The sequence below is a fragment of the Hyperolius riggenbachi genome, chromosome 9 (assembly GCF_040937935.1).
Source record: "Hyperolius riggenbachi isolate aHypRig1 chromosome 9, aHypRig1.pri, whole genome shotgun sequence".
NCBI lineage: Eukaryota > Metazoa > Chordata > Amphibia > Anura > Hyperoliidae > Hyperolius > Hyperolius riggenbachi.
The window spans coordinates 33,455,872-33,479,656 of NC_090654.1; the positions used below are offsets into that span (position 1 = coordinate 33,455,872).

At 45.1% G+C, this 23,785-nt stretch overlaps 1 protein-coding gene and 1 long non-coding RNA gene across 2 annotated transcripts in view; one reads left to right on the forward strand and one right to left on the reverse strand.

Annotated features, from left to right (window-relative positions):
- Nucleotides 1-23,785, forward strand: part of NPR1 (natriuretic peptide receptor 1) — a 173,042-nt gene that overhangs the window by 77,237 nt on the left and 72,020 nt on the right. The window contains exons 7-8 of the mRNA XM_068252423.1: nucleotides 1,831-1,915; nucleotides 3,556-3,676. Of these exons, the coding sequence (XP_068108524.1) occupies nucleotides 1,831-1,915; nucleotides 3,556-3,676 (206 nt within the window). The remainder of the gene's footprint in view (nucleotides 1-1,830; nucleotides 1,916-3,555; nucleotides 3,677-23,785) is intronic.
- Nucleotides 1-23,785, reverse strand: part of LOC137532191 (uncharacterized) — a 242,214-nt gene that overhangs the window by 39,444 nt on the left and 178,985 nt on the right. The gene's annotated exons all lie outside the window — the stretch shown is intronic.

Consider the following 23,785-nt stretch of genomic DNA (forward strand, 5'->3'; position numbering starts at 1 on the left):
CCGCAGAGAAATAGACCAGCAGCGCTGCCAGGCAACTGGTATTGATTAAAAGGAAATAAATATGGCAGCCTCCGTATACCTCTTACTTCAGTTCCCCTTTAAACAAGTAAGTCTTGTAGCTCTCAGTGAGACTTCTGCATCTGTCAGCAGGGAGTTTGTCTTCACAAGCAACCTGCTCCTGTTGTGTTATGCCTGAAGGGTGTGTTATGCCTGAAGGGTGCTTCTACAGACTACCAGTTCCACTTCTTTCCATAGATGGTTAGTTGGATTCAAATTAGGGTTCAAATAAGGGCTGATTGGAATAGTCCAATGTGTACTGCTGGAAATTCTTGGCTGCTTCAGAGAAAGCTAGTTTGGAAGAGTCCAATGTATTTCTGACAATTCTTGCTTGGGTGCTTCAAAGAAGGCTAGTATGGAATAGTCCAATATATTGCTGACAATTCTTGGGTGCTTCAGAGAAGGCTAGTTTGGAATAGTCCAATGCATTGCTGACAATTCTTGGGTGCTTCAGAGAAGGCTAGTTTGGAATAGTCCAATGTATTGCTGACTATTCTTGGGTGCTTCAGAGAAGGCTAGTTTGGAATAGTCCAATGTATTGCCAGGGACGGATCTAGACCAAGTTGCTCCAAGTTGCGCCTGGGGCAAGGTCAGGGTTTGGCGCCTAAACTGCCATTCCCCATCCAAATTTTTCCGCCGTTTTAAGAATTCAACAAACTGCACCTGGGGCAAGAGACCCGCTTGCCCCAACCCCTAGATCTGTCCCTGTGTATTGCTGACAATTCTTGGGTGCTTCAGAGAAGGCTAGTTTGGAATAGTCCAATGTATTGCTGACTTTTATTGAACGGGTCCTTCAAAGAAGGTGAGTATGGAATAGTCCAATGTATCGTTGGCAAATTTTGGGTGCTTCAAAGAAGGCTAGTATGGAATGGTCCAATGTATTGCTGACAATTCTTGGGTGCTTCAGAGAAGGCTAGTATGGAATAGTCCAATGTATTGCTTGCAACTCTTTTATCGAATCGGATGAAAATAGGTGCTGCAGCAAACATGCCAGATCTTTGATTCAACTGTTTTCAGGCCCAAATTGATGAAATGTATTGATTGAGTAAGCTGGAAAATTGAGGGACAACTTGGTCGATAGAGTGCATGGCAGTAACGTCATGTGATATCAGGACAAGTACGTGACAGAGCTCCCGTCCACTGTCTCCCCAAATGTTAATGTGCCCCCTGGAGGCCTGTGTATTAAAGGGAACCTAAACTAAGAAGGATATAGATTTTTCCTTTTAAAATAATACCAGTTGTCTGACTGTCCTGCTGGTCCTGTCTCTCTAATACTTTCAGCCACAGCCCCTCAACAAGCATGCAGGTCAGGTGCTCTGACTGAAGTCAAACTGGATTAGCTGCATGCTCGTTTCAGGTGTGTGGTTCAGCTACTACTGCAGCCATAGAGATAAGTAAGATGCCAGGCAACTGGTATTGTTTAAAAGTAAACAGCCATATCCCTCTCAGTTAAGGTTCCCTTTAAAGTCTCTCACCTGTCCGTCTGCCACAAATCCAGCTGCTCCTTCTCCTGCATATTGGGTTCCCACGGCAGTTACACGGGACGCAAATGAGGAAGAAGAAGCAGCTGGACTTGCGGTGGCCGGACAGCTGGGAGAGAGAAAAGAGAGAAAAGAAAACCGGCCATAAAGATTATGTTTAACTGAGGTCTCCCGTTCCGTCCTACCAAACTGTACATTGGCAATTGTCTCTGTCATCACTTGTGACAATCAGTTTATAAATGTCATCTAACTGGCTGCCTCGGTGGCCTTGTTATATTTTTTCCCTCCTCAGCCAGCTTCTCCGTGTTGGAAGTGACCTCCATCGTCATCTGTTTCATCCTCCTGGCCATCGCCGTCTCCTCCGTCTTCATATACAGGTACTCTTCATCTCCCTACGCTCGGCTTGCCCGCTGTTCCGCCTCGGCCTTGCAGCTGATAATTGAAAGCGGCGATTCTCAGGACGCTGGCGGCCAGGCGGGAGGAAGCGCAGTCATTAAGCCCAGGCAGAGCTGTCGCTTGTTACCATGAGAGCTGCAAGAGAAGGCAATTGCTGTCTGGTCTCGGTGCCGGGGATTGGAGAGCGACTTCCGAGGGCGGCTAATATCCCCGGCTCTTGGCGCTGGTTTCCGGAGAGTAATTAGCACCAGCGGGGGCTCGAGGCGGGAGCGCGGCGCAATCTTTTCACACTGGGATGAAGGTATACCTGGGGAGAGGCCGGGCTGACTCTGCCAGCAAAGCCCTTCACACAGAGTCATCATAATACAGGGTGTTTATCCCAGGCAAAGGCACAAAAAAGGATACACAGCAGCTGCTCACTTAATTCATGACAAATGCGCTACTCGTCACTCAGCCCTGCTAGCCAGCGGAGGGGATCTATATCAAGCTTGCTTGATCCATAAATATACATTATGCGCTGGTTCTGCACCTCATTTCTGGAAGCACCAACATTGCACATATACAGCAATGTAATCAAGTGGATGTCCCATACTACACCAGAGCCATTTTTAGGTATAGGCAAACTAGACAGATGCCTAGGGCGATACCTGCAGGAAGGGGCACTACTGTACGACAGCTGATTTGCGTTCAGCCTGGATTTGGGCACCGCCATAGACCGTAATGTGAATTACAGCTAAAGGGGCACTTACAGACTAATTTAGCCTGACCGTAAATTACAAGAAAAAAGGGGTAATTTGGCCATCGGCAATTGCCAGAGCCAAAAATATGCAGGCAGAAACTAAATGATGTAATTAAATGGATGCGCTTTTTTAGCACATAGAAACCCACAGCAGTGCGCTTTAGAGATGCGGTTTTTTACCCCTAATTAAAAAAAAGAGAACATTATCAAATTAAAACATTTCTTTATTGACAAGTGCTACATCAAATAAGCAAAACATGCTGAACAGAAATGTGTATAAGCACGTTTAAGCGCATGTAAAATGCATGGGTCAGATTAAAAAAAACTGCACTGCAATGCACTGAAGAGCGTTATGAAATGCGCGTCATCGCATGCGGTTTTTTATCATGCGCTCAAACACGTTTCTAATTGCACCCAATGTGAACGAGGCCTTAATGGGCACGACCAATCTTTTCTGATCAATTACCAGGGTGATCAAAAACAATCAATCGTTCCCGGGGATTACATCATTATTGGCCACCTTTAGGCTCCCTGTACACTGCATGCGATTCCGATTCCAATTTTTAATCGTTTTTTACATGCGATTCCAATTCCGATTTTAATCGTTACTGCATGCTGCGTTTGTTTCTGTGTTTTTCTGTTAATAGCATTCAGGTAAAATCGGAAACGCAAATCGGAATCAAATTAAAATCGGAAACGCAAATCGGAATCAAATTAAAATCGGAATCGCAAATCGGATTTGCAGTGTGCAGGGAGCCTCACTCTGATCTATACTCAGGATATATTGTACATTACAGACCATACAATCAGTCTATCTGGCATCAGGTACCAGAGTCTAGGATCGCCATAACGTTCCTCTCTTCTTATGTCTGTTTCACGCAGGAAGTTGCGCCTGGAGAAAGAGCTAGCGGCGGAGCTGTGGAAAGTGCGCTGGGAGGACATCCAGACCAGTAACATGGAGAAGATGCTGCGGCGGGCGGGCAGCAAGCTCACCCTATCACTGGTAACTGCCCCAGAGGCTCCGCCTCCACACATGACCGCCTGCAGCAAGCTGTAACCCAGCATTGCCTCCACGTAAAAGTAAAACCCTGCAAGGGCAGCAGAAGTTATAACAGAGGAGCAGGAAAAAAAATGTCTAAAATCTGGTCACTTTTGCCATAAAATCTATGTCATGTTGGTTAGCCATGCCCCATTTTTGAAAAACTGCCATGGCAGTTTTCTACCTATTGCTGCATTGGGTAAAAAAAGAGGGGGAACAGTCATAGTAAGTGTCATTCAGGCTGTTTTTCACTTTGAAATTCACAGCGGAGGTCCACTTTAAATACAAATCGTCTCTCTGTCTCCTCCATTGCATCCGCATCATCCATATTACTGGGGCTGACCGGGTCAAGCTTGGAGAAACCAAACAAGAGGAAAGTTTGAGGAGTTACCCATAGGAACCAATCAGATTTCTCTCTTTCGTTGTGGAGGAAAAAGTTTTGGATACAAAATTGTTGTTTGTCACCCAAAACTAGAGATTCCAATTGGATGCCAATTCTTCACATTCAAATGTGATGCAGAATGCACATAACTTGTAATTGGGCCAATCAAAACTCTCAGGATGTGATCTGATTGGCCCAAAAATGTGTAACTTGTTCCCACTTTTCCCCTAAACACACGTATTTTTGCGATGATAGCGTGTATGGGGGCTTTGCTAATAATCGCTATAGTCAACACAAAATTATGCCAAAATTACGTGAAATTGCGTAATTGCAGTTCCTGATTACATTTACACACTAAGTTTATTACGATTTTTCCCAAAATTTTGCATTACAATTTTGATTCATGATGGCGAATTACGATGCAAAATTACTGTAATGCAAAAATTTGTGCTCATCACTATTGCATGGCAAAGAGTCCAGCAAGAATACCTGTACAGTTTTTAACAAACCTTCACTTCAAACCATTATAAAAGATTGTTTCAGGAGACTAAAGTCTACAACCCCAGCTACGCCCTTATTCACACCTCCTACCACACCCCAGTCATGCCCCCAACATGCCCCAGTCACACCTCCTACCACACCCCAGTCATGCCCCCACCACGCCCCAGTCACACCTCCTACCACTCCCTAGTCATGCTTCCACTACGCCCCAGGCACACCTCCCACCAACCCCAGTCATGCCCCCACCACTCCCCAGTCATACCTCCCACCACACCCAGTCATGCCCCCACCACGCCCCAGGCACACCTCTCACCACACCCCAGTCATGCCTCCACCACGCCCCAGGCACACCTCCCACCACACCCCAGTCATGCCCCTACCACGCCCCAGGCACACCTCCCACCACACCCCAGTCATGCCCCCACCACGCCCCAGGCACACCTCCCACCACACCCAGTCATGCTCCCACCACGCCCCAGGCACACATTCCACCACACCCCAGTCATGCCTCAACCACGCCTCAGGCACACCTCCCACCACACCCTAGTCATGCCCCCACCACGCCCCAGGCACAACCAACCCCAGTCATGCCCCCACCACTCCCCAGTCACACCTCCCACCACACCCTAGTCATGCCCCACCACACCCCAGGCACACATTCCACCACACCCCAGTCATGCCTCAACCACGCCCCAGGCACACCTCCCACCACACCCTAGTCATGCCCCCACCACGCCCCAGGCACACATTCCACCACACCCCAGTCATGCCCCCACCACGCCCCAGGCATGCCCCCGCCACTCCCCAGGCACACCTCCCACCACACCCCAGCCATGCCCCCACCATACCCCAGTCATGCCCCACCATGCCCCAGTCACACCTCCTACCACACCCCACTCATGCTTCCACCACGCCCCAAGCACACCTCCCACCACACGCCAGTCATACCCCCACCACGCCCCATGCAAACCTCCCACCACACCCCAGTTGTGACCTCACCATGCCCCAGTCACACCTCCCACCACACCCCAGTCACACTGCAAAGAATTAATGACCAATAGAAATATTGTCATTATTCATTATTTAAAACTCATGGGTCATCATTACTTTTTCTTCACATTAACATTTAAAATTAAATCGAACATCAGTTTAGCTGATGGGAATAACATTTAGATCTCACACAAAATAAATATTCATACAGTTGTGTTCATCGGTCCTCAAAGACAGATGAAAAGAAAAAAAGGAACATACAGGTTTGGTTCCAAAAAGTTGGACTGTCCTTTCATAAAAGGGACTCTTGTCGAGTTTATCTGTCCGAATTCTGTACAGAACCTAAGAACTGACTGGTTGCTGACCAGTTGCTAAAGCAGCTTCTCTGTGCCCCTTCTTGTTTTGTTTTCACTGAGCTGTTGGAAAATGTCTACAAGATTCAATCACACAGACAGCAGGAGGGAGAAACGTCTCAGTCGGGTTGAACTTGCAGATAGACCAGTGTTTTTCAAACCTGTCCTCATGACCTACCAACAGTTTGTTTTGTGGAAATTCACAGAGTTAGTTAACCCACATCGTTGAGACACTAATTACCCAGGGAGGTGTGTGGGGGCCCCAATTACTAACCTATCCTTTCTCTGATACTCCAGATCAGGTGTTTTTGTGGCTAAACATGTTATGGGTGAGAAGATCCTGATAGCCACACTTGTTTCATGACCCTTGCGTGATAGACCCCATGTTGTGTCACCAAGGGGAGGCAAGGGAAGGGTTGTGAACATTAAAGGGCAACATCAAGATTTTGCTGGGGTGCCCCCAGGGCCGGATTTAGGCCTAGGCCGCCTAGGCCATGGCCTAGGGCACCACAGGAGCAAGGGCATCAAAGCAGCAGGCTAAACTGGTGACGCATTTGCAAGCTTGCAAATGCTGCAAAGCAGGGAGATCAGGTGAGCGCCTGACCGCGATACTCTGCTGCTAGCCGCCTGTGCAGCAGCCATCTTGCTCTCTGTGCACACTTGCATTGTGGCCAGCGGCTATGGACTTGGGCAGCATTGGAGACGGAAAGGAAGAGGAAGCTTCTGCACTGGAGACAAGCAGAGAAATGAGTGACACATGGCTGCTGCGGTGTGAAGGCAAACTGGCTACCTATACTAAAAAGGGGAGGGGGGTGGGAGGAGGGATCAAGGGAGTCATCTGGCTACCTTTACTGGAGGGAAAGGGGGGAGGAGTCATCTGGCTACATATACTAGAGGGAAGGGGGAGGGGTCATCTGGCTACCTATACTGGGGGGGGGGGGGGTCATCAGGCTACCTATACTAGAGGGAAGGGGGAGGGGTCATATCGCTACCTACTGAAGGGGGTGGCTGGTGACAGTGGCCTAGGGCCGTAAAGAGTCTAAATCCAGCCCTGGGTGCCCTATGATTTGTAGTTACACCCCTGTAATTACCCCCTCTGTGCATATGGTCATGTGCGGAACACGCTCTGTTGGGAGGTCGTGAGGACAGGTTAGGGAAACACAGAGATAGACGGACGATCCAGGAGGAGCTGGTAGAAGTCTTTGTTGTCTATGGTCAGAGATCGGATGAAAAAGGTTTGGACTGTTATAAAAGTCAACAAGCTTGAAAAATTGTCCGTCTGCAATTGATAATTGATACACAGAACAGAAAGTTCGACATAATTCTCATTACCTGGTATACAGTATCTTCATGCGTTATACACATTGCCCGTGGGTTGACTCAGACCCCTAAAGGATACCCGAGGTGACATGTGACATGATGAGGTAGACATGTGTATGTACAGTGCCAAGCACACAAATAACTAGGCTGTGTTCCTTTTTTTCTTTCTCTGCCTGAAAGAGTTAAATATCAGGTATGCAAGTAGCTGACTCAGTCCTGGCTCAGACAGGAAGTGACTACAGTGTGACTCTCACTGATAAGAAATTCCAACTATAAAACACTTTCCTAGCAGAAAATGGCTTCTGAGAGCAAGAAAGAGGTAAAAAAGGGGAATTTCTTATCAGTGAGGGTCACACTGTGGTCACTTCCTGCCACTTGCATACCTGATATTTAACTCTTTCAGGCAGAGAAAACAAAAAAGGAACACAGCATAGTTATTTGTGTGCTAAGCACTGTACATACACATGTCTATCTCATTATGTCACATGTCAGTTCGGGTATCCTTTAACTCTCATAGAACCCTTTTATCTGTAAATATGAGCTTAATAGCCTGATTGGTACTGTCTTTTGCTGTTCTCCCTCTGATCTGTAATTTTTTCTACTCTTGTCTTCTTTTTTTGTCATTCCTTTATTTTCTGGTACTCCACTTTATCCACCACAACCAAAGTTAGCTGTCCCGCTTTTATAGGTTGCATCTCAAAAAACAAGTGCAGGCTCCCAGGTAGAGGATCTTAGTGGGTACTTTTTGACTTAAAAAAAGGGGGGGGGGGGGGGGGGGGTAATAATTAATGTCTTTTCCAAAGGGAACGTCACCTTCACATTCTTACGCATGCCATCTTGCTGCTACTGAGGATATTTGTTCTTCACGTCAGTCAGAGAGTTGATGGAGGTGTTTCTTTATTATTGCCAGGCAATGCAGTCACGTGGCAAGCCCAGAGTATTGGGCATGCATTGTGGATCCGTGACAGTGCCTACGGCATCTATGCCTCGGAGGTGGGCACCCCTACGGTAACTGGTTGCCACACACTGGCCAGAGAGATAGGAATCAAGGTCTCCCAGCTCCACTTCTCTAAAGCTACATACCCACTACAAGATGCGGCCAGGATCGGGAATCTCTGCCGCCGAATGATCCTTTCCCCCGATTCATCTGGCTGAATCGGGAAGCATCATTTGTGGGGCAGAAACCAATGATTGTGCAAAACCTGCACAAGACAATGAGGATCGTTCCGATCGGACATGTCGGTCATTCAAAAAAGGAACGATTGCAGCAGGTGTTGTGCGTCATTAAACATCGTTCAACACATTTTTATTAAACACTGTTGTGCAATTTCATGGAAAAAAAAAACAGTTCGCTGCGCATAATTCCCCGATAAAATCATTTAGCGGGTATGGGCCTTTAATTGGACATGTCAAAAACAAATGGGCCTTAAGAGCTTCCATATGTTCAAGGGGCTCTTTCTGCCTTTCCTTTTGCTCTGAAAGGAGATCTAGACTTAGATACAGACAAGTCACTTCCTAGAGTGCTTCTTACAAACAAATGTTGATGCTGGATTTGTGGTCAGAAGTCAATGCCTAACAAATTGCTCTGCCGCGTTTTACTCCATCCAGCAAGGAGTGAGTAGCGAAATTGGCATGTGCTTTCCCACCCAGCAGACTGTCAGTGAAGAATCTGCAAAGCAGAACAAATCCTCTACGCAGGGCTTTCTCCTCTGGCTTATTCCAGCTGGGAACACAGAACTCTTATTTCTTCTTGTACACAGCCACAGCCAACATCTGATCTGCATGCTGGGTCTATGGCTAAAAGGATTTGATTCAGAGGATCAGGCAATGCGCATTGTTTAAGAGGAAATAAATATTGTGCCTTTTAAATGCCTCTCAGTTCAGATATTAAAGAGGAACTCCAGTGAAAATAATGTAATAAAAAGGTGCTTCATTTTTACAATAATTATGTATAAATCAGTGTTTGCCCATTGTAAAAACTTTCCTCGCCCTGATTTACATTCTGACATTTATCACATGGGGACATGTTTACTGCTGGCAGGTGATGTCAGTGGAAGGAGATGCTGCTTGCTTTTTTAAGCAGTTGGAAACAGCTGTAAACAGCTGTTATTTCCCACAATGCAATGAGGTTCACAGACAGGAAACTGTCAGGACCATGGTCCTGACATCACACTGTGGGAGGGGTCTCACCACCATATTAGCCATACAGACTCCCCTGATGATCGGTTTGAGAAAAGGAATAGATTTCTCATGGGAAAGGGGGTATCAGCTACTGATTGGGATGAAGTTCAATTCTTGGTTACGAAAGTTGAAGAGAAATCGAGAGCCCGATATGTGTAGTATGTCAAAATTGATTGGATAAATGAAACAGTGAGATGGTAATACTCACAAACACGGGTTACCACCTAGGTAACCACTCATTAGGCAGGTGAGGAGATTAGACCTGTCCTCACTCAGGATTAAGAAGTCGCTCTCTGTAGATAGGAAGAAAGGGGGTAGATCACCCCTCCACCTGGGGTGGACTCAAATATATTGGTAGGTGAACAGAGGCGCCAGAAGGATAAAAGTACATAAAATTTTTAAAAAATTGCTGGGAGGAAGTTACATAGTTACATAGTTATTTTGGTTGAAAAAAGACATACGTCCATCGAGTTCAACCAGTATAAAGTACAACACCAGCCTGCTCCCTCACATATCCCTGTTGATTCAGAGGAAGGCGAAAAAACCCTTACAAGGCATGGTCCAATTAGCCCCTAAAGGGAAAAATTCCTTCCCGACTCCAGATGGCAATCAGATAAAATCCCTGGATCAACATCATTAGGCATTACCTAGTAATTGTAGCCATGGATGTCTTTCAACGCAAGGAAAGCATCTAAGCCCCCTTTAAATGCAGGTATAGAGTTTGCCATAACGACTTCCTGTGGCAATGCATTCCACATCTTAATCACTCTTACTGTAAAAAACCCTTTCCTAAATAAATGGCTAAAACGTTTTTTCCTCCATGCGCAGATCATGTCCTCTAGTCCTTTGAGAAGGCCTAGGGACAAAAAGCTCATCCGCCAAGCTATTATATTGCCCTCTGATGTATTTATACATGTTAATTAGATCCCCTCTAAGGCGTCTTTTCTCTAGACTAAATAAACCCAGTTTATCTAACCTTTCTTGATAAGTGAGACCTTCCATCCCACGCATCAATTTTGTTGCTCGTCTCTGCACCTGCTCTAAAACTGCAATATCTTTTTTGTAATGTGGTGCCCAGAACTGAATTCTATATTCCAGATGTGGTCTTACTAGAGAGTTAAACAGGGGCAATATTATGCTGGCATCTCGAGTTTTTATTTCCCTTTTAATGCATCCCAAAATTTTGTTAGCTTTAGCTGCAGCTGCTTGGCATTGAGTACGATTATTTAACTTGTTGTCAATGAGTACTCCTAAGTCCTTCTCCAAGTTTGATGTCCCCAACTGTATCCCATTTATTTTGTATGGTGCTAGACCATTAGTACGTCCAAAATGCATGACCTTACATTTGTCAACATTGAATTTCATCTGCCATGTATGTGCCCATATAGCCATCCTATCCAGATCCTGTTGCAATATGACACTATCTTCCTGAGAGTTAATGATTCTGCACAATTTTGTATCATCTGCAAAAATAGCAACATTGCTCACTACTGCATCTACTAGGTCATTAATAAATAAATTGAAGAGCACTGGACCCAGAACAGACCCCTGTGGGACCCCACTGCTAACAGTCTCCCATTTTGAGTATGATCCATTGACCACAACTCTTTGTTTTCTGTCCATTAGCCAGTTCCCTATCCATGAACACAGACTCTTCCCCAGTCCTTGCATCCTCAACTTTTGCACCAGACTTTTGTGGGGAACAGTGTCGAAGGCCTTTGCAAAGTCCAAGTATATCACATCTGCAGCATTCCCAATATCCATATTAGCATTCACTACCTCATAAAAGCTGAGCATGTTAGTCAAACAGGACCTGTCTTTAGTAAACCCATGTTGATGCTGAGAAATAAGATTATTTTCTACTATGAAGTCATGTATAGTATCTCTTAGTAACCCCTCAAATAGTTTGCATACAACTGATGTTAAACTTACAGGTCTATAATTTCCTGGATCAGATTTTTTGCCCTTCTTAAATAATGGGAAAACGTGGGCTGTACGCCAATCCACTGGGACTCTGCCAGTTGCAAGAGAGTCACAAAAGATAAGATAAAGGGGTTTATCTATAACTGAACTTAATTCCCTTAGGACCCGAGGATGCATGCCATCCGGGCCAGGTGCCTTGTCTATTTTTAATTTATTTAGTCTTGCCTTCACTTCTTCCTGCGTTAAGTATTAATATTACAGTTAGAAGATTGAGACTCTTCCGCCTCTGTAGTTTGCAACAGTGCTGTTTCTTTTGTGAAGACAGAAGCAAAGAAAGCATTTAATAACTCTGCCTTACCTTGGTCATCCACCATTGAGTTCCCATCCTCATCCTTTAGGAGTCCTATACAGTCAACCTTTCTTTTTTTAGAGTTAATGTACTTGTAAAACTTTTTTGGGTTAGATTTGATATCCTTAGCGATTTGTTTTTCAGCTTCAATCTTTGCCTGCCTAATTTCTTTTTTACAATTTTTATTGCACTCCTTATAATTGCTTAGTGCAGCCTCGGTCCCCTCCTGTTTTAAGACCTTATAGGCATTCTTTTTCCTCTTCATTTTATCTTTAACCTTTCTATTCATCCATAGAGGCCTTTTTTTATTCCTAGACATTTTGTTTCCATATGGGATATACATACTACAGTATTGATTGAGTATAAGTTTAAAAGCTTGCCATTTCCCTTCAGTGTCTTCCCCTTGTAGTACATTATCCCAGTTCACCAAACTTAGTGCCTGCCTAATTTGAGTGAACTTTGCTTTTCTAAAGTTCATAGTTTTAGTGGTCCCGCTGCCCCTTGGCCTATCAGTCACCAGCTCAAACGTTATCATGTTGTGATCACTATTTCCCAAATGTTCTTGAACCTGCACATTTGATACATTATCTGGTCTATTAGAAATGATCAGATCCAGTAACGCATTCCCCCTAGTTGGTTCAGTTACCATTTGAGTCAAGTAATTGTCCTGTAGTGCTGCCAGAAATCTGCTGCTTTTACCAGAATGGGTAGCCTCAATACTCCAGTCAATGTCTGGAAAGTTGAAGTCGCCCATAATTATGACCTCATTTTTACCTGCAGCTTTTTCAATCTGCTGTAGTAATCGCAGTTCTGCAATTACTACAGCCTCCGTTAAAGCAGACACCAAGGACTGTAAATATATAGATATACACATTTATTGAAAATATTGTGGTATTTTCAATAAATGTGTATATTTATATATTTACAGTCCTTGGTGTCTGCTTTAACGGAGGCGAGTCCACCACTTCCTCCCAGCAATTTTTTAAAAAATTTTATGTACTTTTATCCTTCTGGCGCCTCTGTTCACCTACCAATTCTTGGTTACGGTTTCTCTTTAAATTCAAAATTCAACAACATAAAACATGACTTCAGTCTGGCCACCCTGAAAGCGGTATCGTCCCCTTTCTGTGCCTTGAGTTGCACTTTAAACTTGGCAGTGGCTCTATTTATAGCGGAAGTGATGGTATTTGCCAACAAAGGGAATCATTATACAGTAAATATGGAGGGGATGATGATGACAATCAGTGACGTCCAGTGTCCACAACACTTTGTGACAATTAATAGTTCCTTCCTTGTCATTATCACGCTGGACATCCACTTCCCATTCCAAATATACACGGCGTAGGATCTGCGAGGAGACGGAGGCCACCATTTCCCTTCCAAGGTCTGTGGAAACATTCTCTAAAAGTTTTCCTATGAAGGCAGGCGTAAGGCCGATGGAGGGTAAGGTCAGAGAAAGTCGTTCTGGCAAAAGTCGTTTCCTCTGAGCCAGTATAGATGACAAAAGAGAGAATGTGGGCACAGGCAGACTCGGGTATCCAATAAAGGTGCACATTACCAGGTTGACATTACAAATTGCCGTAATCTTCTGCCGAAAAGCGTGACTTCGAAACGAAATCGGTGAATGTTAATCGGCCGTGATTACGATTGGTGTCTATTCGAAATTGACTCAAAAAGCACTCAAAATTTAGATTACGAGTCCTAATTTTGAGCACTTACCAATAACTAAGGAAATCCACTTGTGGGCCAATCACAGAGCCTCCAGCAGAGGCCCTAGCAACCAATCAAAATGGTGGAGCTTGTGCCCACCCCTCCCCTACATAAGGCAGAGGCCATTTTACATTTTTTTACACTTGCTGCGTGACTGTACTGAGAGACTGCTCCAGTGCTGTTGTTGTGCAAGTTATTTACTGTTAAATTTAGCCTTAACTGTTCTTTTGATTGCTGTCTTACATAGTTACATAGTTACATAGTTATTTTGGTTGAAAAAAGACATACGTCCATCGAGTTCAACCAGTACAAAGTACAACACCAGCCTGCTCCCTCACATATCCCTGTTGATCCAGAGGAAGGCGAAAAAACCCTTACAAGGCATGGTCCAATTAGCCCCTAAAGGGAAAAATTCCTACCCGACTCCAGATGGCAATCAGATAAAATCCCTGGATCAACATCATTAGGCATTACCTAGTAATCCAGGGATTTTATCTGATTGCCATCTGGAGTCGGGAAGGAATTTTTCCCTTTAGGGGCTAATTGGACCATGCCTTGTAAGGGTTTTTTCGCCTTCCTCTGGATCAACAGGGATATGTGAGGGAGCAGGCTGGTGTTGTACTTTATACTGGTTGAACTCGATGGACGTATGTCTTTTTTCAACCAAAATAACTATGTAACTATGTAACTATGTAAGATGTTATATATTTGATTGCTGTGTTTTGCTAGCTTGTTATTATATATTATTAATACCGTATATACATGGATATACCCATACATACATACATAGATACAAACACATTCATATATATGCCTTTTTAAACATACATGAATATTGTCAGTAATATTGACTCGTAATCGGACTCAAAACGGAAATCCTCTTCCATTTGTAATTACAATTGCGATCGAATCAAAATTATGGCAGCTTGAAATCGAAGTCAAAATTGGCTATTACAAGCTTATTTAGTATCCAAGTGTAGACAGTGTGCACTTACTGAGGGTTTCATTATCATTATTTTATTTATATAACGCTGATATCTTCCTTAGCATACATACCCTCTTTCCCCGAAATTAAGACATCCCCTGAAAGTAAGCCCTAGTAGGAATTTTGAGCATACTCAAAATATAGGCTCTACCCTGAAAGTAAGCCCTAGCGGCAGTAAGGGGGAAAATTATGGAAACTTGTGTTATTACTGGAGCCCATAGTCTTGCGGGCAAGTAGACACGGGACACAGGAGTACAGGGGATAGAGGAGGACACAGGTTCAGAGAGGGACACCAGGGGACACTAAAGGTACAAAGGGGAAAAAAATGGCACACAAGAGGTGGATCCAGCAGAGAAAAAGGTGTCAGTGTCACACTGGGGATGTCAGGAGGACACACAGCAAGGAGAATTGTGTTCACAGAAATATAAGACATAACCTGAAAATAAGCCATAGCACATCTTTCGGGGCAAAAATGAATATAAGACACTGTCTTATTTTCGGGGAAAGACGGTAGTTGATGTAATGTTTGAAACATCACCAATACCAGTACTTGTACATTAGATAAATTACAGCAGAATAAGACTAGGAGGAGGTCCTTGAAGAACAGGGCCACCAGGATTTCCCATGGCCCCTCCCACCCAGGCACCCGCTTCTTCAAACTCCTCCCATCGGGTCACCGTTACAGGACTATCTCCTCAAGAACCACCAGGCACCAGACCACCTTCTTCCCCCAAACAGTCCTCCTGCTAATCTCTAGCCCCCCCTGGCCAGGCATGCCCTCCTGCGACACTCTAGCCCCTTGGACAGCTCAATACCCAGCTGCCCACTGCTTTCTAGCACCACTGGGCAGTACTACCCTACATCCTGGTTACAGTCTCAAGCTTCCCCTATGCTCTAATGCAGGGGTCTCAAACTCAATTTGCCTGGGGGCCGCAGGAGGCAAAGTCAGGATGAGGCTGGGCCGCATAAGGAATTTCACAATCGCGGCGCATCGCCGCCTCTGCCCGCCCCTCTCACTCTTCCTTCACAGAGAGGGGCGGGGAGAGGCGGCGATTGACGTCAGGAGGGGCAGAGCTAAAGCTGAAAGCTCTGCCCCTTCCAGGAAATGTTGGTGGATTGCCCCCCCGGGCGATTTGGGGGCTCTGCAGCCCTCGTTTAGCGGCGGGGATGCGGCGGATTACTTGGGAGCACTGAAGCGAACTATAAGGAAGCTTTTGCGGGCGAGGGCCACAAAATACTGTATCGAGGGCCGCGAGTTTGAGACCCCTGCTCTAATGTATGTCCTTACAGTTTTGCTGGTCTCATGATATATCTCTTGAACGCATCCTTAGTGGCTGCATCTCTTGAGCGCTTTGAGTCCGACAGGAGAAAAGTGCTATACAAATGTTCTTTTTATTATTATGATTATATCTCCTATGCTGTCAATGTTATCACAATGCTATGTCTTTTGTTCTATTGCCATTGCCACGTGAACTACAATAAAGTCTGGGTACAAAAATCATGTACTTGGCTAATAAAGGTGATTCTGATTACAATCTAGAGGGTAGTGGGTTGGAGACATTCGATAAGGAGTTATCTAAGGAGTTATTAAAGGAACATTACCGATTAACATGTTCTTTTAAATTGAGATAGGAAATGTTTGGGAATTGCTGCTAAGTACTGGTGTATAGATTTGAATGCTTATCTCTTTGTTTACTATTATCAGATTCGTTTCACACTTTACTGTCGCCAAAACTGACGGCAGAGTTAAAGGGAACCTTAACTGAACGGGGGGTAAAGAGTTTCACTTACCTGGGGCTATTACCAGCCCCCTCAAATCCTCCGGTCCCCCGCTGTCACTTAGTTTCATTTTTGATGACTCACCAGTCGGCCGGCCGACATGCGTATTATTGGACGCATTCACTACTGCAATTAGCGCTGTTGTGGACCGCAACGCGTACAAAAATACGCGTTGCCGCATATCTACCCGTGCGGAATGTGGCAACGCGTATTTTTGTATGCGTTGCGGTCCGCAACAGCGCTAATTGCAGTAGGGAATGCGTCCAATAATACGCAGGGCGGCCGGCCGACTGGTGAGTCGTCAAAAACGAAACTAAGTGACAGCGGGGGACCGGAGGATTCCAGAGTGGCTCCGAGGGCACAGGACTGCTGCAGGGGGTTGGTAATAGCCCCAGGTAATTGAAACTCTTTACCCCCATTCAGTTAAGGTTCCCTTTAACCATGAGGTGAGGGGGAATTCCCTCACACTTCATCTGTTAACCCTGTGTGTGAGAAAGCTTTGCCTGTCTCTGAGAGCTCTCTGCAGAGAGCAGAGGAAATGTATCTTATGTGCAACATAAACCTTTATAATTGTGTGTGATACCTGACAGGCTTTTCATATAACTCTGCTTCAATATTACACTGTCCTTAGCATGTCAGACTGCAGAGATTCACCTATGCAAATGAGACATTTCAAACCTAGCTAAAATCTACTCGCAACAAATTCAAGCTTTTGCCTCTGATATTTAACATGAAAAGTAGGAAAATGTTTACACAGCTATTTAGACATTATTTGTACATTGTCATTTTAGAACACTAGGGGCTTGATTCACAAAGCGGTGCAAAGTGTTTGCACGCCTGTGAAAAGCCCTTTATCATGGCTAAACTCAGTTTAGGCGTGATAAAATGAAACTCGCGCGAGGGAAAGTTTTGCGCGCGCAATCGCACAGTGCAGTGCGCGCGATGCGCCCATTAAAACCTATGGGGCGCTGCGCGCGGAGTTGCGCGATTGCACGCGCAAAACTTTGCGCGCGATAAAGAGCACAAAACGGTGCTAACTCAGCAGTGCAAAGGTTATCACGCCTAAAGTCTTTTAGGCGTGATAACTGAGTTATCACCGCTTTGTGAATCAGGCCCTTGGTTTGATAGTGTTCCTATAAGGGGTTAGTGGATGAGGCGGTAGACTTCCAATGCTACGCACTGGTGCCCTTGGGTCAGAGGAGTCCTGAGAGGCCCTTCCTGAAAGTATTAGCTCTTTATTGGTCCTGTGCTGGCATTAATCACTTCTATAGATGCTGTGTATAGTAGAAGCAGTAGAGTGTTGTACCGTGTTAGCCATCAGTAAAACCACGATGTTTGAAATCAGGATGATACCATTTATTGGCTAACTTAGGAGAAAAGCAGTAAGCTTTCAGCTATGAAGCTTTTTTCAGACTCAATTCCTGTATACCATACATGTCAAACTCCGGCCCGTGGGCCAAATCTGGCCCTCAAAGCCATCAAATTTGACCCCCAAGTGATTTCCCCCCTTTGCAATATGTTTGGCCCTCTATAGACCACCAGGGAAGCCACACTGGAGGTAAAGACCTAGATCACCAGGAAAGCCACATGTGGAGGGAGGGGAAAGCACTAGACACCAGGGAACTGTGTAGTAGAGAGAGGGAGGCATAGAAGTGTGTATAAGGGAGGGAGGAGGGCCCTTATGCTGGATACACACGTTGCGTTTCCGCGTTCGATGCGGCCGTCGATACGCGTCAATTCGATTATTTCCGACATGTCCGATTGAAGGTTCGATGGATCGTTAGGTCGATTTGCCATACTTTACATAGCATTCGACCTAAAAATCATCGAAATTCGTTCGGAAATGTTCGGAAATAATCGAATCGACGCGTATCGACGGCCGCATCGAACGCGGAAACGCAACGTGTGTATCCAGCATTAGACACCAGGGAACAGTTTAGGGGTGGGAGGGGGGACCATTAGACACCAGGGAACTTTATAAGTGATGGATGTGGTCATGAGGTTGGCCTGGGACTTGGCCCCAGTGTTTAGCTTTTCGGCCCACTTTGTATTTGCGTTTGACACACCTGCTGTATACTGACAAAATTTAGAACACAGCTTATATACACTGGACATCGAAAAGGAGATACATTGTTCTGCAATAAATGTCATTGGATGCCTAATTAAAACATCAAGAGGATCCCACAGTGATGCTAGCTAATTTATGGCAAAAAAAGATAAGACCACTTGTCTGCTTGAACATCACATTCCACAGACACTGTGATTGTTCTTAGCAGGTTTTGGTGCGCTGTATCAATTGTAATGTATAGAGTGCTTGGGGGGGCCCAATCAAAAACTTGCACCGGGGCCCATTGCTCCTTAGCTACGCCACAGAATGCAACCTATAGTAAATCATAGGATTGTCTGAACAGCTGTGTTTTGAGATCATGTTTATCGGAGCATGACGGACAGGCTGTGGGAGAGCATTCCAAAGGAATGGTGATGCTTGTGAGAAGTCCTGAATGCGAGAGTGAGAGGGAGTGACTAAGCTGGAGGACAAGAGATTCTCTGGAAATAGATTAATTAGAAATTAGAATTAGGGTAGAGTGATGTGATGCTTGCTGTTTGAAGGCTCTGTGGTAATCCCATCTCATGTTCCACTTCAACGCCTCTAATAAACCACTCTTGTTACTTGGTTCTCTGGTGGTGGTAAAAAACAAAAACCGGCACTTACCTGAGGCTTCTGTCGGCAACCCTGCAGCTGTCATGTCCCGCACCGTGTTCTACCACCACCAAAGAACCCCTTTAAATTGAATTGACTTAAGTTTTGCCAATCATAGGGTGACTTGGAATCTTAAAGGGAATTCAGCAGCTCCTGGTTTCAGATAGCTGAAAGGACTGCCATGTTTGAGAAGTTAACCCCCCTGCTCACTTTTCATTATCCTGGGTAGGTGTGAAATTCATCAAGTGTGGCAAATGTTATCTGTTTAAAGGACAGTCTTCACACTCATCTTCCTCCTTAATGCTTAATGGGTTTGTTTGAGCTAAGCTTGTAGGCAATTACCGTAAGTCTAATTAGGTGAGTTCTTATCTGCCTTCCATCTTCTGTTGCTTGGGATCAGCTTGCCAGACAGAGGAAGTACAGGAAGCAGGACTCTGCCTGTAATTAACTAGGGATGGTCGTACTCATCCAACTTCGCTACGCTGGAACTACACGTAGTTTTCCGCAATTACTCTTCGCAAACTACGGCTACAAAATCAGGAACTTCGCTACGTTTGCATTCCGTAGACTACGCGTTCAAATATGGAAGCTTCGTGTAGTGCGAAGCGTAGTTTATGCGAACGCTTATGCCCTCAAAATTTCCGCAATAATCCGCTAACTATGCGCATGGGTGAACTAATATAAGTGTACATTCCACCGTCCAATGCGGAATTGTATACGTATAGAAGGGCAATAATATTTCTGCGCATGCGCAATGATCCCTATAGAAGCAGTTACCACACGCATAGTTGACTTCGCAATACATACGTCAACTACGCGTAGCGGGCGAAGCTTCGCATAGCGGTACTACAACTACGCGGAAATACGTACGCGTAGTTCTTAAACTTCGTCTATGAACTACGATGCGTAGTTGCGGACTACGTTGCGTAGATTCGCACTGGCGTAGTTTACGAGCAACCCTGTAATTAACCCTTTAATGTAAAAAATGAGGTAAAAAAAAAGTTTTTTTTTTTAATAATGAACCACATTTAGCCTGCATTTTCAATTTGCTAGTGAGCTGTTCTGGGAGTTAAAAAATGATGCTCGGTTCCCTTTAAAACAGAAGCAGAGTTGTATTGTTTTGCTTCAGCCCCGTGGGATACGAGCTCTTGGTAATGACTTTTTCTTTTGAACCAACAGCGGATGCATTTCGTCTATGGAATGCATGCAAACTTTGCACTATTCAGACGCAAAAGGTTAATAATGTTTCGTTTTCTTCAGATGCCTTCCCAGTGCCTGTGTGATCTACATACGACTGGGATTATTATTACTATTATTATTAGATCTCTCATCTGCAGAGGGAAGGAGTCAGAGTTGAGTTTTGACTCAAGAATTCATCTTCCCAATTGTTCATCCGTGAAGGACCACAAAGCCAAGATTAGGACTCTGAACTGATGTGAGATCTCGAATGGTTTTCAACATTCCATCAGTTGTCTATACTGAGTCTTCCATCGGACAAAAAACGAGAAATATATCACAGTGTTTCTCAACACCATTAACCACTTGAGGACCGCAGTGTTAAACCCCCCTAAAGACCAGGCCATTTTTCAATAAATTGGCCATTGAAGCTTTAGGGCCTCGCTGCAGGGCCATACAACTCAGCAAACAAGTGATTCCCCCCCCCCCCCCCTTTTCTCCCCACCAACAGAGCTTTTTGTTGGTGGAGTCTGATCGCGATATAAATAATTATTTTATTTTTTTCACAATAAAAACGTGTATTTTTTTTCACTGTGTCTCCTCCCTCCCCCTGCCAGCCTATCACTGTGATCGGCTGTCCTAGGCTTCAGCCTATGACGATAGATCACCCCCGAGCCTCTGTCCCCAATACAGCGCTGCCTTAGATCACAGCGCTGTACGGACTGAAAAGACGGCGGTTTCACCGTCTAATAGTCTCCTAGCGGCGATCGCCATTGGGAGACTGAAGGTGGAGCTCAGCTCCACCTACCAAGCTGAGATGCGCGCACGATCTCCTGCAAAACAGGCCCGTAGCAGGACCTTACGCAAGTCTGTGTTAGGCGGTCCTGGGGCTGCCACCGCGTCCATGTCCATTAGCGTGACACGATCGGCAAGTAGTTAAAGCAGGCACCCGTTTACGAAAGACGGCATTTGCCAAGCATCCCCCAGGCCCATGATGCCAAGTGAGGTGACTTCCTCAGGTGGCAGAAGTCTGGGGACAGCAGCAGGCAGAAACAGGAAGGGAAGAGAGCACCTGGCCAATCTATACTGGGGGCAACTGTACCTGGCTAACCTATACTGGGGGCAACTATACCCAGCTACCAATACTGGGGGCACCTATGCCTGGTTACCTTCCTATACTGAGGATGTTTTTTGGGGGGGCTCACTGCAGCTATAACGTGCGGAGCAAATTGTCGGGTGCTGTACGTTCATTCCAATTCGGAAATGGGAGGAAGGTGGGTGCATCCTCACTAGTTTGCCTCAGGCAGCAAAAAGTCTAGAACCGACCCTGAAAACCGGTCTAGAATCGTCCCTATTGTAATAACAACAAAAAGAGAAGAAAAGCTAAATACTTACATAAGCAGATAGTCCAGAGGCTTCCCCATCCATCCAGGTACCCACCATTCCACCCACCATTCCTGCGCAGGGTCCCTCTGAAGATATCTGGCAAGAGCTTGTTGGATATATTCTCATGCCCGCACTTCCCCGCCATGGACTGCGCTGCGCGAATACGTCCACAACTGTGCAGTAAGCCGAAGCCCCTTGTCCTCGAACAGCTCTGTGCTACTTTGCAGGCATGATAGGGAAGGTAAGTAAGGCGCTTAGGTAAGTGTCTGGTTTGCGTATATACGTATATGTACGCTGCCGAGGAGTTGAGCGCAGGGTGAACCAAATGACAGCTCTCCCTGCTGCCGTTCAAAGTTCCGGCAGCGTAAAATACTATTTCCTGTCCATAGCAATTCATTTTGTCATACTTTTTTTCCGCTTTAGGTTTGCTTTACAGAGGAGCTGTCAGCCATACTATCTCAGAAAAAATTCACATATATAAGTAGATAAATACTTGCTCTACTTACATAACATATGTATTGCACTGTCAACATTTTTTCAACATGGATTTTAGTGATTTTTCTACAGTAAAAAAAGAGAAAATCCTTCTTAGCATTTCCCATTTTAACTGTGGCTATTTTGAAGCCAACCCTGATGTCATTTCCTCCCTTACTCTCCTCTGCCTGATTTGCCAACCCTTCAATGTAGAAAGTGCATTGTCTCAGCATGAGAAATATTGGCCAATCAGAAAGGAAACTATATTGGCCAAACGGGTTTGGGAGGACAAAACAGGAGGGAAAGAGGCTTCAGCCAATCAGGCTGCATTAGTTAAGTCTAAGGGGAACGAGGAGAAAAAAATGACAACCCAGCATGCCCTGCAACTTCCTTTTTGTGTACCAAATTTTGTGTGTACCAAATAAGAGTCAGGTAAACTGGGGAATGATGATTCATCAACAAGAAAAGTAATAGTGATTGTAACTTTTGGATTGCCTGGTTAGCACCCTTATTACTTATTTACCAGATAAAAATAAAGAATTGATTTTTGATTTTATGCCCGACAGTTACACTTTAAGGTAATGCAGATCCTCATGGCATATGCTAGACACCTGATAGTAAGATTTTAGAAAAATGCAGATGCCCCTTCCAAGAATAGTTGGATAACGTATATGTACATAAAGAGCTCATTAATTAAAGGTGTTTATACCAATATAAAGTGTAGGAGGAAATTCAAAAAGTTATGGTCTGGATAACCCATTTTAAGTTGTAGCTAGACTAGTACCAACTAATCCAGACTGAGGGCATGTAGGTGAAAGAGTGATTTAGAGAGACATGCGGAGAAGGGGGGGGGGGGGGGGGGGGTGCCACAACTATTCAAGTTTTGACATAGCTCTTCAACGGCTGTTTAAAGGAAACTTGAGACGTGAATTACTGGTGTATTTATACTTACCTGGGGCTCCCACCAGCCCCATGAGGTGTGTGGAGGCGTTGTCGTTATCGCCCCCAGTAATCTGTCCGGCTTCACTCTTCTGTGCATGCGCGGCCACGCACGCACCCCCCGTCGCGATCGCACTGTTTATTGGGGGGTGGGGATGGGGAGATTCTTGTCTACACTTTAAGTTGTTGTAGCCTCCATGTCGGGGGAATAAGGACCTTTTTCCTCTGGGTGCCGCACCCGCTGCCATGTAGGGCTATAGGCATTTGGATGCGTCCTACAGGAAACTGCAGCACGTCGTCCAGAATCGCACCGAGCATGTGACTCGCGCGCCATGCCTATTGTCTGAATAGGTAGCGTTTCCTCTCCGGTTCGCATGCAGGGAAACACTGCATTTTTGAAAATGAGCCCTAAAGAAAAGTTAACTATAAATTTAACTTTCAAAATAAATGATATATACTGTATATTTATTTAGGCTTATTTATTTTATTTCATACATGGTTTATTTTTATTTATTTTTTTGAAACCTTCAATCTCACTATAAAATACCCCCTAAACCTAACCTCAAGCATCCCTGAGGGGTACTCCGCCCTTAGAACCTAGGCTTTATGGAATATTGCTGCCGATGGACACGGAGCGAGAGTTTTTGGCTGTATGACCAGATTCCGGATTTAGTGCTTATTAATCCTTGGCAAGAATCTCTCTGCCAAGTACAGCGATGACATAAAGAAATCCAGAACTCTGGAAATACTGGGCACTGTTTGGCTGCTACAATAATGTGTCCTAAGCAAGAGAATTTCCCTCACCCCCTCATGTTTCCCCGCATCCTTATCTCTGTGTAATGCATGCCTATGTATGTGGGGTTACTGTGTACCCGCCCTTTTAGCTGTGAGACTTGTCTCCACTTGGAATTGCGTTCTGCTATA